The following is a 13,128-nucleotide window of genomic DNA, read 5'->3' on the forward strand; positions in this document are numbered from 1 at the left end:
TATGACAATCGAAAATAGGTAAGATAGATATGAGACCCCTTGGGTTATACAATTGTTATAGCCATTGAAAAGAAGGCATAAGCCATAAGCCATCAGAATGGACGCAATTTGAGATGAATGACAGGAAGACCATCGACATTGTGGTCCGGTCATCTTCGATGAACGCTTTCAGTATTATGGTAACGGTAATATGCTTTTTGCGCTTTCCCGGAAATTGACCAGCTCTTCATGTAACTAGCAGAAAATGAAGTGTTCTCCTGCCCGCTCTACTAAATCCACGACTAAGCACAGGACAACACGGCAAAGCAAGATGTTAACGTTTTCACGCGGCATCCGTTGGGGTACCATTTCGAATTGGGCGTAAGTGTTTCCATTATGATATATTCAAGACCAAAAGTAGCCGAACTTCCAGTTATCCGGTTTCTTCTATAGCTTCACCCTCCCAAGGGATGGGAATGCCACGCTGTCTGTGCAGCATAAGAGGTCAAAGATCAGAGAGACGAGCTCTTCCACCACTTTATTGACGTCTGGATTTATTCACATGTACTTCTTTGAGGATTAAAATGTCATATCGGCTCGAGGACACTTCCGTTGTGATTTCTTACCCTTTATTGTCCAATAAATCAGTTTTGATTGATAAAATTTCGCTCGGCGAGTTTATAGGTGGTCCACATCAAGTGTGACGGGCTTTGGGGGAGACGGGAAATCCAGAAAGCGGTGCGTCTTTGAGCGAGTGGATCGCCTGTGTTGCTAACCTCGCAGTGTGAGAATATCCTCTTGCCACTCACGCAATTTATTCAAGGTTATTCGAAGTGTACTTATTTTCTCATAGGGAACAGAACGCAAAAATCATTATGCTGTACTTTAATCGAGCGAAATTATTTATTGCATGAAAAATATTCAAGAGAATTCAACTTGTCGACAGCGACACACCGAACACACACTATAAAACGCCTATTTTCTTTCGATTGAAAAATATCAGCCCACAGATCTAATAGTAAGAAACCTTTGAAGACAAAGCTTTATGAGAAGAATGTTTTCATATCACTTGGATTTTTTCGTTCCTAGCCAACTATCGATTAGAGCAGCATACTTAGTAACGTCCGTGTTGAGCTTAAAGAACATTGAACTAATGAAAATAAAATAAAAATATGTTCGAAGCTTTCGATGGTGAAGTTGAAATGGTTGAGTGCTGATAGATAATAGAATTTTTCAAGTGATTCTGATGAAGCGATGTGCAAAGATTAGAAACTTTGCAAACACAATCGATATTTTTCTCCCTTTAGAACCACTGTCGATTATTCAAATGTATAAAATCTAAACATTAATGAAAGATGAAAAAGCTTCAAATGCACTACCACCGTCTCGTCGTATCAAAAGTACACTTCATAACAAGCAGAAAATCCGACTTCTTTTTCGTATCGTCGCATTGTAGATTAAAATCGTGTGCTATTTTATCCATTATTATCTACTTACCTATTTTATTTTTATGCATATTAGAGGCACAACTCTAACTAACGATGTTCAACTAACACGACAATTTTACCGCCTCTAATGCTCCGAAGAAAACGAGGACGCCAAAACGTTTGTCAGATTAAAAGTCGAACCTAACAAATTTCGTTCTGCACAGAAACGTAGTACACTACATTGAAGATTTCTGCCTTAGAACAATGTCAGCAGCAAAATCTGCACAAAAAATGGAACTAAGCGGCTTCGAATATAATTAAACTATAGGATAGTATAACTACTGCAGAAGTACATAAGATGTGTTGTTCGATGATTATTTTTTGTTTTTCATAAATCAATCATGGCGGGTTTTTTCAGGGAATTTTCACAAGCGCGGAATGTAGCCGCGGGTGGACACACTCTGCTTCGTTGGTCGATGACGGAAAATCTTTCTAAGCCACCCAAGTCTTTCACTTCTACCAGGTCAGAAAAATGTTAAACTCTAAAAACAAACAAGCAGGCTTATCTTCTGGTTGGATTTAGAAAAAATACTGACATCGTTCCTTGTAGCTCCCAACCCTAAGTATTTTTTTAAACGGTAGACAAGTACTCAGAAAAACTCGAAGATATTCTGATTTGAAGTCAAAAAAAGAGTAGAATCCCGAGAAGAGGTTAATCTACATACAATACAAAAAAGTTACATTAGTTTCTTCTTTACATTAGTTAGATTTTTATAAGAATATCCGCTATATCAGGTACCTGAGCTCCTGGTTTTTCACGGCCGCTTTGCAAATCATCGCATGATGATCCAAAAGACACTACTCCAGCAAGATATGTTCTGCCGCCTATATTTGCTGTAATTCCACTACCACTATCGCCCTAAAATTGAAGACTGAGCATAGCTATTCAATCCTAGAAGGTTCACCTAATATTGATTCATTCTGGTCATGGATATAGGAAAGAGATCTCGTAATAGAACCTTTCACTTACGGTAAGAGGAGAAATGCCTGATATTACCGCAACGAAAAGTATCACATAGTTCAATTTCCTTCTCTTTTCTACGAAAAAAATCTAGCTATAGAAGTGATGTTTGGTTTGGACACGATATTTCTAGGATTTCTTATTTTCTGTAGCAGAAACATGTCCCCTTGAACCCTTCATGGAATGTGCAATGAAGGGCCAACGTTTCTGTATAAAATTAAAACTTTGTTGAAATTCTAGAGAGCTCCGCTGTCTCCTGTTTCTGTTTTCTGTTTTCTGGCACACCTATATGTGTTTTCAAGTAAAATAAATAAATAAACTTTTCTTCTTTTTTAGATGTAAGATGTCCCATTAATGCGAGCAACAAACAAATAAACACTTTTTTAGGCGACTTTATTAGAATGCCCACAATCTAATGGATGAACAAATGGTTCTTTAACGGGAACAATTAAATCGACAAAAACTAATAGCCTTTCAGGATTTTATGTAAGACTTCTTGAATGTTTCCATTATTTTTATGCTAACTATTCATTCCACGCGATCATTTACTATCCCACTCCTTACCTATTCCTGTTCTGCTATGGTCAGATCAAAACGAGATGATGCTCGCTGCAGTTGCGTAAGCAGCTGCGCTCGAATCGGTGCGGTTAGGCTAACGGTTGGGATCGAGTGCTACCATCGTAAACTACAACGATGAGTGCCAGAAAGGATCCCCACTAAATCCTAACCGCTACGCTCAACCGCACCGCCTTAAGCGCTCCCGCTTACGCAACTGCACCGTCGTCCACGTCGTTTTGATTCGACTATAACTTTAATTTCATTAGATAAAAGAAATCCACCGAGTGATTCTTTTCAAAAACCCTATTTCCGAACGAACAGCGACTAACCATATTGCTCTACTTTTCCAAGCACAACTTAATTTGGAGAAACCTATAAAGTTTAATTCAAAAAAATCTGTAAAAAAAGGCGCAAACACCCACACGGCAAACGTTTCGGTCGGAACGTTCAAAGGTGCAGAAGGTGTCATCCAACTTTTTGGGGTAGAATTTTTTGCATTCCTTTTCAGTCATTTTCACACCTTAAACCAATAAGAACTCGAAATAACTCAAAATTGTTATTGTCTAAAGGCAGCATACCATGACTGTGTTCTGATCTAAAAGGGAAAAGACAGTTGCACGAGTGCACATAGTTCACGACTACGAGAATAGTGCTATGCTCAGTTCTCTTACCCAAACGTTAAAACGATTTATCCTTTTTTTGTCTACTTCTCGAAATTGTGCGTGATCCCGTGATAAGCCGCCCCCTACCGAAATTTTTGCGCCGAGAAAAGATCCCAACACCGTCATTTTCCTGATATGCTGCCTCCATCAATCACAAAATTTTACCTAACATCACTTTCTGGAGGAATGGTACCATATCGAGTTTTTTTACTGCTTAAAATATGTGTATAAATGTAATACATGTGGAAAAAAACGGTAGAAGTAGGCCAAACTCACGGTCGCTGCCCCATCCAAATGAGCTCATTCTTATCGATGAATCACCTATATCGATCTTCTTGTTCATGTGAGGAAGACAAGCATGATGGATATGTTTAGGAACGTCATCAGTTAGCTCAAGAATCGCGAAGTCACGTGTGTAGAAACGTCCAGGCTCGAAAAAACTTCTATAAGATGCTCTGAAAAAACGAAAAATTCTTGCTTTTAAATCTTACATTCTTTTTACATTTTAGTGGGGAAAATGGTGTCTAGTTCAAAATATTGAAAAGTTTCTCAAAAGTTTTGAGATTTGTTTCTTTTAAATTTTATATTATGTGCATCAACTCTTTCAAAAATCAGTTCCACTTAAATCCGCATGGAGCATTCATTACAAGAAACAAAAAACTGTTTGTGTGTTCGAAGGGTGCTTTTTTTTGAAGCAGAGCAATTCCCGTGATTAGTAGAATTTCTACTGATTTGTCTCCGAAACTGAAAAAAAAAATCCCCAAGAACCCAATGGGATCATAACGAATATTTGAAAAGTTAAAATTATACTGGATATTTTTTTTTATTGAAAATGAACTAATATGCACCACCATCCTCACAAAAATCCTTCTTTTCAAAAAAAAAATTTCAAAAACTTGTAGCAATAGGTAAAATGTAACTGATGGTCGGTTTTTGTCATATTTGTAAAAAATTAATTATTTTACTATTAAGTAGTATATCATATTACTGTTATTACAGATGATACATTATTACTACGTTGCAATGTTATAGTAGTAAATTTTCTTTCAAATTCATTTGTAATAACTCATTCTTCTGGAACAAATCTCTGAAATAAAAATGAATTAATTCCAAAAAAGATGTCAAAGTGACTCAGAGTATCTTATCTGAATTTAAGACTATTAACATATGATGTTTAGCAGACAAATCACCTTGTGATCCATTAAAATATTGGAACTGAGTCAAGTGAGATTAATGAGGATAACGTGATGAAATTTCATATGATTTGAGGTGAACAAAACTTCAAGCCAATTTCTTTCCACCACTTCTGAATTTCTGGACGCAATTTACAAATTTTCCCGCTGGAACTCAAAACGATCCCATCAAACAAATGCAGAAATAAAGGCATCAGGAGCACTAAGGCCGTTAGTTCACGTTACTAAGAGGGAAACTCTTTGCTCAAATTTGTTTCACGAAAAATATCAGCGTGATCAGGACTTCGAGCACTTATGACGGATTGATTAACATCAAACAGCTTATTCCTCCTTCTTTAATGATGAAATCGCTTACTCGGAGGGAATCCAGAAAAATAGTTGTTGCTTCAATGGGTCTCTACACTTCACCTTTAGTCCACTTTACCGGGTTTCATATCTTCAATTCGTGGGTTTAAATTGTCTACTCGTTAAGTAATCTGCTGCCTCTAGGACTCATTATGCTACTGGATATTTTTCCTTGCCATTTTTACTACTGCTCAGATAAATATCAGCCCACGATGCCTGATTCCAACTCGAAAGAAACTAGCAACCCAAACAAAATTTCTTGAAAGCAATTTTAAAATATCAAACTTCTCGGGTTTCCTTAAGGCACTCAACAATTTGCGCTAAATTTCTGAATGTAAATAGTCAGGAAAAGGAGGATAGATAACATAATTCATCCTCACTATCAAGCACTTTTCTGGCTATTCGCCACGAACACAACAATATGTATACAGTAACCGTCGGAGAATTTTTCATATCGTATTTTAAATCCAGTAGTACTCTCCTTACTTTAAACTTACCTCTTAATTTGGTACCCGGAAACAACATCTTCTTCAGCACAGTTGTATTTTTTGTCGACTTTCTGACAAGTACCACCGATCACAACCCAGGCCCTAGTCCGAACGTCTCCCTCAGGAATCATATTATCAACGCTACAAATCCAGATCTATTTATTTAAAAAAATTCAAAGAAAAAAGATGACTGTCAAAGAATCTTTACTCAAATATAAGAACAAAACAAATTCATGCTTAGAAAGTGGAGATTTTTGTGATCATAACAACTTGCCAACTTTTTGTGATCTTTCCATAGCAACTTGCCTTATAGTGCGATTCCGATCCTCCATGAAACAATGAGCAGCTGTGATTATGTGCCGTCTTGATATAAGCGTCCCACCACACGCACCCCACATTGGTGCACCATATGGAAATTACATTTGAAATATTCGAAATTAGCAGCTGGTTCACGCTTACTTTTCTTCTTAGGAGTCACGACAACCGCAGCAGCCCACGGCAGTTCATCTCTCACAGCTCTCTCACCTCCCATTATCTGGAACGGATATATTAATCACATTCTATATATTATATTATTTTCGTTTTCACAACATTTCTATGTTGTTTTTATTTTTCGCCAGTGTTACGTGCTCATTTCAACTTCACACTTTGAGCGCTTTAATTTTTGAGCGAATTAAATCTTCCGCATCTATGAAAAACCGCTACGAAAAATACAACACCGCTACTAACTTGTGTCCCAAAATCCGTCCCAAAGTCCGGATTAATCCGTCGCAAACCGTCGGAATTCTTAGGAGTGGGCAAAATTAAATTTTGAAAATACCATTCGAAAGTAAATGAGCTGCTGATTTTAAATACACTTCGAGATTTTACTTTTGACAAATGTGTGGCCTGAAAACGGGCAAAGTTTCCTCAAGCCCCGTTAATTACTTTCACACCTCCGCAATCCTTCCATTAGCATATCCCGCGGATACATCTCCATGGAAGGAAGGGATGTTCATGAGATTTCCGCTTATTTCTCGAAATTGGACAAAATGTTTATTGCATCCGTAATCAGGAGGTTATTGAGAGCATTTTGGTACCCCACATCATATATAGGTTCGAAATTTCCGTTCTCTTCAGAAATTCACGAAAGTGCTCCATCGAAGATTAGTAAAACGCCATGCTTTCAAAGCTGTGAAAAATCTTCTCGGAAATTTTTCAGCAAACAACTTTTACTTGACAATAGTTCATATTGTAAGCTTCTAGCTTTGAAAATGTCTAGTTTTTCATCTTTTTCTTTTTCAGTTTTTTTTTCAGTTCATTTTCATTCATTTCATTATTTTCATTTTTACAACATGTCTATGTTATCTTTATTTTTCGCCAGTGTTACGTGCTCACTTCAACTTCACACTTTGAGCGCTTTAATTTTTGTGCGAATTAAGTCTTCCGCATCTATGAAAAACCGCTACGAAAAATAGTTGAGTTTTTACCGTATTTCCAAGGGGAAGAAAAAGATTCGACTGATGTCTGTATTTCCTCAACATTTCATAAATTTCAATTTAAGTCGATAACCGATCGATAACGCATGGAAAAAAGTGCTTACAGTTTACATTTGTAAAACTTCATAATTTCTTTATATTGTGTTGTTATTCCTATCGGACCCCAATTTACCCTCGTTGTTGCCCTTTTTACCGGTTTGGTTGATGCATAAGTTTTATACCTATGCATATGCTTTTTTAAGTTTTAGTTTTATGCTAGATCATTTGAGGATTGTTTCAAGTCTCATTCCAGTTTTTTACTGGGAGGAGGGACCGGACAAGATGCCCGAGAATTGAAGAGCGAATGATGGGAACAGTGCACACGGTCGACCTCCAGACCTTTCCGTTTTTAAAATATTTACAAAGGAGTCGCAACGGGACACTTATGCATAAGCCCAATACTTATTTCCCTTTAAAAAAATATTCCTGGACAACATCACGCGTACGTCTAGTTCGTAATGATTCACTACTGCTCACAAATTTCAGCGCTAAATTTTAAAACTAATGGTATGAAAACTGTTGGAAACCTTTGTTCGCATCGGATCGTTCTCGTCCTCCTCGGTCTCATCACCAGCAGTAGGATTATAGTCCGCAGAATAGTAGTTATCAATGTCTCTCTTGTCTCTTGCTTTTCTAAAATGAACTTCCTTTGATTTCCCAGTATTGGTATGAATATGAAGGCTGGACCAATTGAAGATCACCCAAAAGTTTTGGGGAAAATAAGAGGATTTTTTTTTTTGACAGTTGACGTTTCGGTGTTATCGAATTCGTCAGAGCATGGAAAAAATCAAAGCCATCAGTGATTTATTTTCTCAAGCGCCCTATCAGCTTATAGAAAGCATTCAAACGGCAGGTAAACTCAAACAGCAACACATTGGGTAGACCTGGTAACGCAACAGACCACCACGTACCACAACTATGAGTCACAAGGGTCCGATCAGGTTCTTACGAAAAATCCTTCCGTTAGGTCCCTGTAAAGAAACCCTTCAGTCAGGTCCCTATAAAATCCTTGTTACTCGTAGTTGAGGTACGTGATGGTCTTTCCGTTACCAAGTCAAGCTAATGAGGTAAGCACAAGACAGTGCGTTGCGGTTTGAGTTTGCCGTTTAAATGCTTTCTGCAAGTGATAAGGTGCTTGAGAGAACAAATCACTAATGGCTTTGATTTTTCCAAGTTCTGGCGAAGGCGAAAGCGCCGAAAGATTAGCAGCTGATAAATATCAATACAAATCTAGGCCATAGCTCAAGTAAAAAAAAATAGAATAAAATAGAGTCAATCAATAAAATAGAGCTACTTATTCAACTTGCCAAGATTCAAGGACAGTCGAACGTGGGAAATAGGAAGGAATAGTCTAAAGTAGCTTTTAAGACATCGTCCGGAGGACATTTTCGATCCCGGATTCCCTATTCTAATAGGTAAAATTTGAATGCTAAGAAAGGCTGGGAAATGCAAAACACCAACTACAATTCGATTGAAGAGAGTCCTTATTATTCCCCGACGAGATAACTCTTTACACTCATACTAGTGAAGAAATAAGAGGAGTAAGGTAGGTGTCCTTATTCTCATCTTGCAGTTTCATTCGAAAAAAACTTCTTAACTCCACTTTAGTGTATCTTAGAGGAAAGAGTAGAAGTAGTCAACCTTATGGATGTAAAGAGTTGCCTCGTCAGGTGAACTGAGCCCTATTGTAACAGTAGGAGTCATTCCTCATTTACCGTTCGATTTACAATTTATATCCTAAATCCTTTCTACATGTATTGTCAAGATTGAAAACCTCTCCTTTTTCTACTTTTAAGATCGTTTTCGTGACTGTCGAAGTCAGGTCCAGGTAGACCGCATGTCGTCGGATCTGAATTCAAGAAATGGAATGTAGTCCGTCGGTTACTGCAGCGAAGTCATCAACAAAAATCCCTTACCGTAGACATCTTTGGCGATTGCAGATTTCAGTGTAGTTATTAGAAACGCAGAAAATAAAACGCAAAATAGAAACCTCATGAAGAATTTCCACTTCCAATTTCAATTCAACCTACAACAGTTCTCATTCAAAACCATGCCACTCCTTTTCAGCTTATTAGAAAATTGTTCATGAAATCCATCCAATAGAAGAAAAACATTATTTAGTGGTATAATAAGTGAATCTTCGGAACAGAATCAATGAATTTTTTACGGAAACGTGAACGATCAATATAAACAAAGAACCTTACACGGAACTAAAACGTGCTCTCTTCTTTCCTCACGTCTGGGATCTCATTGGTTTTTGACCTTTCATCAGCTGTATAGTTTTTTTTTGTACTTTTACTATATTTCTTCTACATTTGACCTTTCATTTCTTATTTCTTCTACATTTGGCATTGCCTTCTCTTTAAAAACTATCCTCTCTTCCTCTGTCAGTGAAAAGAAGTAGTCTTATCTTTTGGTCCAGGCAATTTTGAAAACACATGATCTCACGGAATAACACAATGATCACAATTTCAAGATCTGAAATATTCACCGCCTCAAGTTGCTGGCGAGGACCACCCGTTCTGTCAATGGAGCTGTTCGTTATTCGAGTTACAGGATTCGAAAATGAAATAATCGACTTTTGCCTATTTAAAGTTGAAAGTTTTGAAATAAGGATTTGGAGCATGCACCATTCCCTCAAGGATACTATTTCCTTAAAAGATAAAGAGGCTGGCTTTGAGCAATCCGGCTGGGATGCGCTACAACGTTCACTTCAATTCAGAATGGGTTGAGGTTTACTAACGTGTAACTGGCCTATACAGTGACTGAAAGTAGCTGGCCAATGTGTGCAGTCAGTGTTTTGTCCTACGAGATGAGTCTGGTTCCAACTTAGTATGTTATGGTTTGGATTTGGTGCCAATTTGGTACGGCCCTGGAGGGGCGAATGGCTTGCTTGACGTTAGAACGGTTTTGAACCATCGGCCGATCGTGCAGCGGATCTCTTACCGACTGCGCTGCACCCTAGAGGCTTAGGCAATAGGATTGCACCGTCGATTAAAGACATCACCCCACGAATGTGGGGTGGTGCGGGTTTCAGGTGAGTTAAACCTATATGAGGTCATAGATTATGGAGATGAGGAGGGTGATTCCGTCCAGAAGCCTGGAAACGGCTCGGAAGATGCGACGCGCGCACATGGCTGGCACGCTCCAATCGAACTCGTTGTAGAAAATAGCGCCCCGGTACGCTCGAAACCGCGTCTTCCGGGCCGTTTTTCGGCAATTAGGAAGAAATGCACGGAATCACGCTCCTCACTATAATCTACGACCTCGTATAGGCGCAACCCACTTGAAACCCCACATTCGTTGGGTGATGCTTTAAGTTAAAAACACGTTAAAAATATTGAGACGTCTTTAAAAGCTATTATAGGAAAATAAATTTAAAAGAGCAGCAAGCAATTTAAAAAGGATGCAGTTGAGACATGTTCAGTGGAATGTGATGAGTGTTTTGCAATGATTTATATACTATATGCAAAACGTATTTTGCCTTGTTGTCCTAATTTGCATGCTTCGATCAGATTTTAAATTAATGGATTGTGCCTTTTTTTTGATTGGATGCTCTTAGCTATTAGAAGCTTTCAAGCTGATATGAATTATGTAAAAATTTCGACCATATTGTCCAATCCATAACCTGATAATAGGATTAGTTTCTATGGTATATTGAGTATAAACTAAGATAAGCAACACTATTGAATTATTCTCAAATGTTGTCATTTCGGTCAATTAGCAGTAAAAATCTGCAGTTCCAAAAAACCTATTGCAAACTGCAAATCTGTTACCTATTTATTTTTTAAAAATTAATTTTACCCCTCTCAGAGGAGAAGAGGTTGCAATTTTTAGTGACAAAATTATTGTTCAAAAAAAGTGATTGATACAATTTTTTTAGAATGGCGGTTCATAAACCTCTTGTTATCGCCACTCATTGGAAAATACATACAGCATATTTCAAGGCGAAAAAAAAGCCAATGGTCCGATTTTTTTTCTTTTTTTCCAATTCTATAGTTGTTAGAACTGTACTGTTAGTTGACAGTCCTTCTCTTATCGGTCGGTCACTGCAAATGCAGCATAATTTTCAGCCGTTGAAAAAAAACAAGGAGGATAAACTTTGTCTTTCGTTCCGGATTTTTCTGTTTAGCATTGAGAGTTTCCAATGAGCACCAATGTTTTACTTACGAACCCATTGTGTCGACCGCATTTGCAGCAAATTTACAGCATATGCGTCGCTTGAAAGCATTCCACGTCATTTTCGATAAATTAACAATCGATCAGGGGAAGGTGATATGAATAGGAAATAAAGACTTTGAGATTTTTATTGAAATAAAAATAGAACGAATCAAATATTCAGACAATGGAATCGCTTCGCCTTTTGTAATTGTCAGCCCTGTACTGGTTGTTTTCGAAATGTTTGGAAAAAGAATCGTAGATTAAAGGCATCACACCACGAATCTGGAGTGATGCGGATTTCAAGTGGTTTATGCCTGTACGGAATCATAGAGAGAAGGGTGATTCCGTCATCTCTTCCTAGTTGCCACAACATCGAGCGTTCCAACGCGCTATTTTCCACGACGAGTTCGACTGGAGCGCTCCAGTCTTGTGCATGCGCCGTTACTTTTAGGCCGTTTTTTTACGCCAATTAGGAAGAAATGGACGGAATCACCCCCTCTCCATAATCTACTCTCCCGTATGAGAATACTCCACTTGAAATCCGCATAACCTTAGATTCGTGGAGTGATGCCTTTAAGTGTTCTGGTTAGAAGCCAGTCACGTTATGGACTGCTAAAAGTGGTTCATGGACAAGAAATACATGCGAATCTGAACGTCAATGGTAACGGTTGGTAACGTCAACGATCCCAACAATAATGGTTTTGCTTCTACTGACAGCGATGCGAAAGGTGATGAACGTTGTTTCCAGAAGGTTCTTGTATTAAGATGAGTTGCTGAACAACGGTGCTTTGACACGAAGCCTGGCGAATTGGACAATCGTCCACCAACAGCGAATTTATTTCGCATTCTTAACGAACGGGTCTAGCGAAGAAGTGCAAAACTACAAAAAGTGTTTCTGAGATTTATTGAAAGTAGTTACAAAAATGTAAACACTCGCTTAATATCGATGGTACAGGAATGTAAAATCGTCTTACATTACAATTCGTACTCGCGCAAATATTTACTGTGGTGGTTTTCTCAGAAAAATCAGCCATGAAAAATCTGATATTTATCTCAAGTCATATCTCACGGATATCAAACATATTTTATGTGTTATTAAAGGATGGAACATACTTTATTTTTATAGATTGTGTTGACTGATTATCTGCATTTGTTGTACACGATCTTGAGAATTTTTGAATTTTCGGTACGAAAAAAAACAAGGTAATTAAACACTATGAATCTTTCTTCCGTTGTGATTTCTTACGTCTTTTACACAAGTTTTGTTGGCTTTCTAAATTTAATATGTTTGTGAATTTAACGAACAGAATACTGGACATAGGAGAAACAACGCTAGCAAAAATTCCTCATATTCCTCAAAAATTCTGTTCTATGGCTAAAATACCTAAATATCTAATATAGAACCAATATAAAAGAAGTATTAAAGTTAAAAATCAAAAAAAAACAGGGATAGTTTCGGCTCTTCCTAGACGATCCATTCCACTGTAGATGGTTCAAAAGAAAGATAGTGATCTGATTTTTTCCTCCTAGATAATATTCTATGCGAATGCAAGACAAAAATTAGGCAATTACCTACAGTACTTAAACGCGAAAAATAAAATAAATGACGCTGTTCTAATTGGATCCAAGATTTGCTGCTGATTTGTTGCGATATGTCTCCTTATGCTCAACCAAAATGCATAGTTTGCCCTAGATCCTGACAAACGAGCATTCTAAACGATGGCAGCAGCCATCGCGAACCGCTTCCATCGCCGCTGCCTCCTGCATCGTCTTCGAA

The 13,128-nt window shown here is 37.8% G+C and overlaps 1 protein-coding gene across 2 annotated transcripts; it reads right to left on the minus strand.

Annotated features, from left to right (window-relative positions):
- Positions 1 to 910: 910 nt before the first annotated feature.
- Positions 911 to 9,185, minus strand: RB195_008894 (uncharacterized protein; the record flags this gene model as incomplete). 2 transcript variants are annotated; one of them, XM_064195636.1, is made up of 13 exons in its annotated part: positions 911 to 943; positions 1,007 to 1,020; positions 1,074 to 1,113; positions 2,206 to 2,325; positions 3,408 to 3,505; positions 3,813 to 3,860; positions 3,924 to 4,102; positions 5,683 to 5,814; positions 5,980 to 6,019; positions 6,094 to 6,208; positions 7,718 to 7,818; positions 8,965 to 9,039; positions 9,107 to 9,185. In XM_064195636.1, the coding sequence occupies 13 exons, from the start codon at positions 9,183 to 9,185 to the stop codon at positions 911 to 913; spliced, it is 1,074 nt and encodes a 357-aa protein (XP_064046780.1). The 2 variants fall into 2 exon arrangements, with proteins under 2 accessions (XP_064046780.1, XP_064046781.1); XM_064195635.1 differs by lacking the exons at positions 911 to 943; positions 1,007 to 1,020 and having other exon boundaries at positions 1,045 to 1,113; positions 6,133 to 6,208.
- Positions 9,186 to 13,128: the final 3,943 nt, after the last annotated feature.

Source organism: Necator americanus, chromosome III (assembly GCF_031761385.1).
Source record: "Necator americanus strain Aroian chromosome III, whole genome shotgun sequence".
Classification (NCBI taxonomy): domain Eukaryota; kingdom Metazoa; phylum Nematoda; class Chromadorea; order Rhabditida; family Ancylostomatidae; genus Necator; species Necator americanus.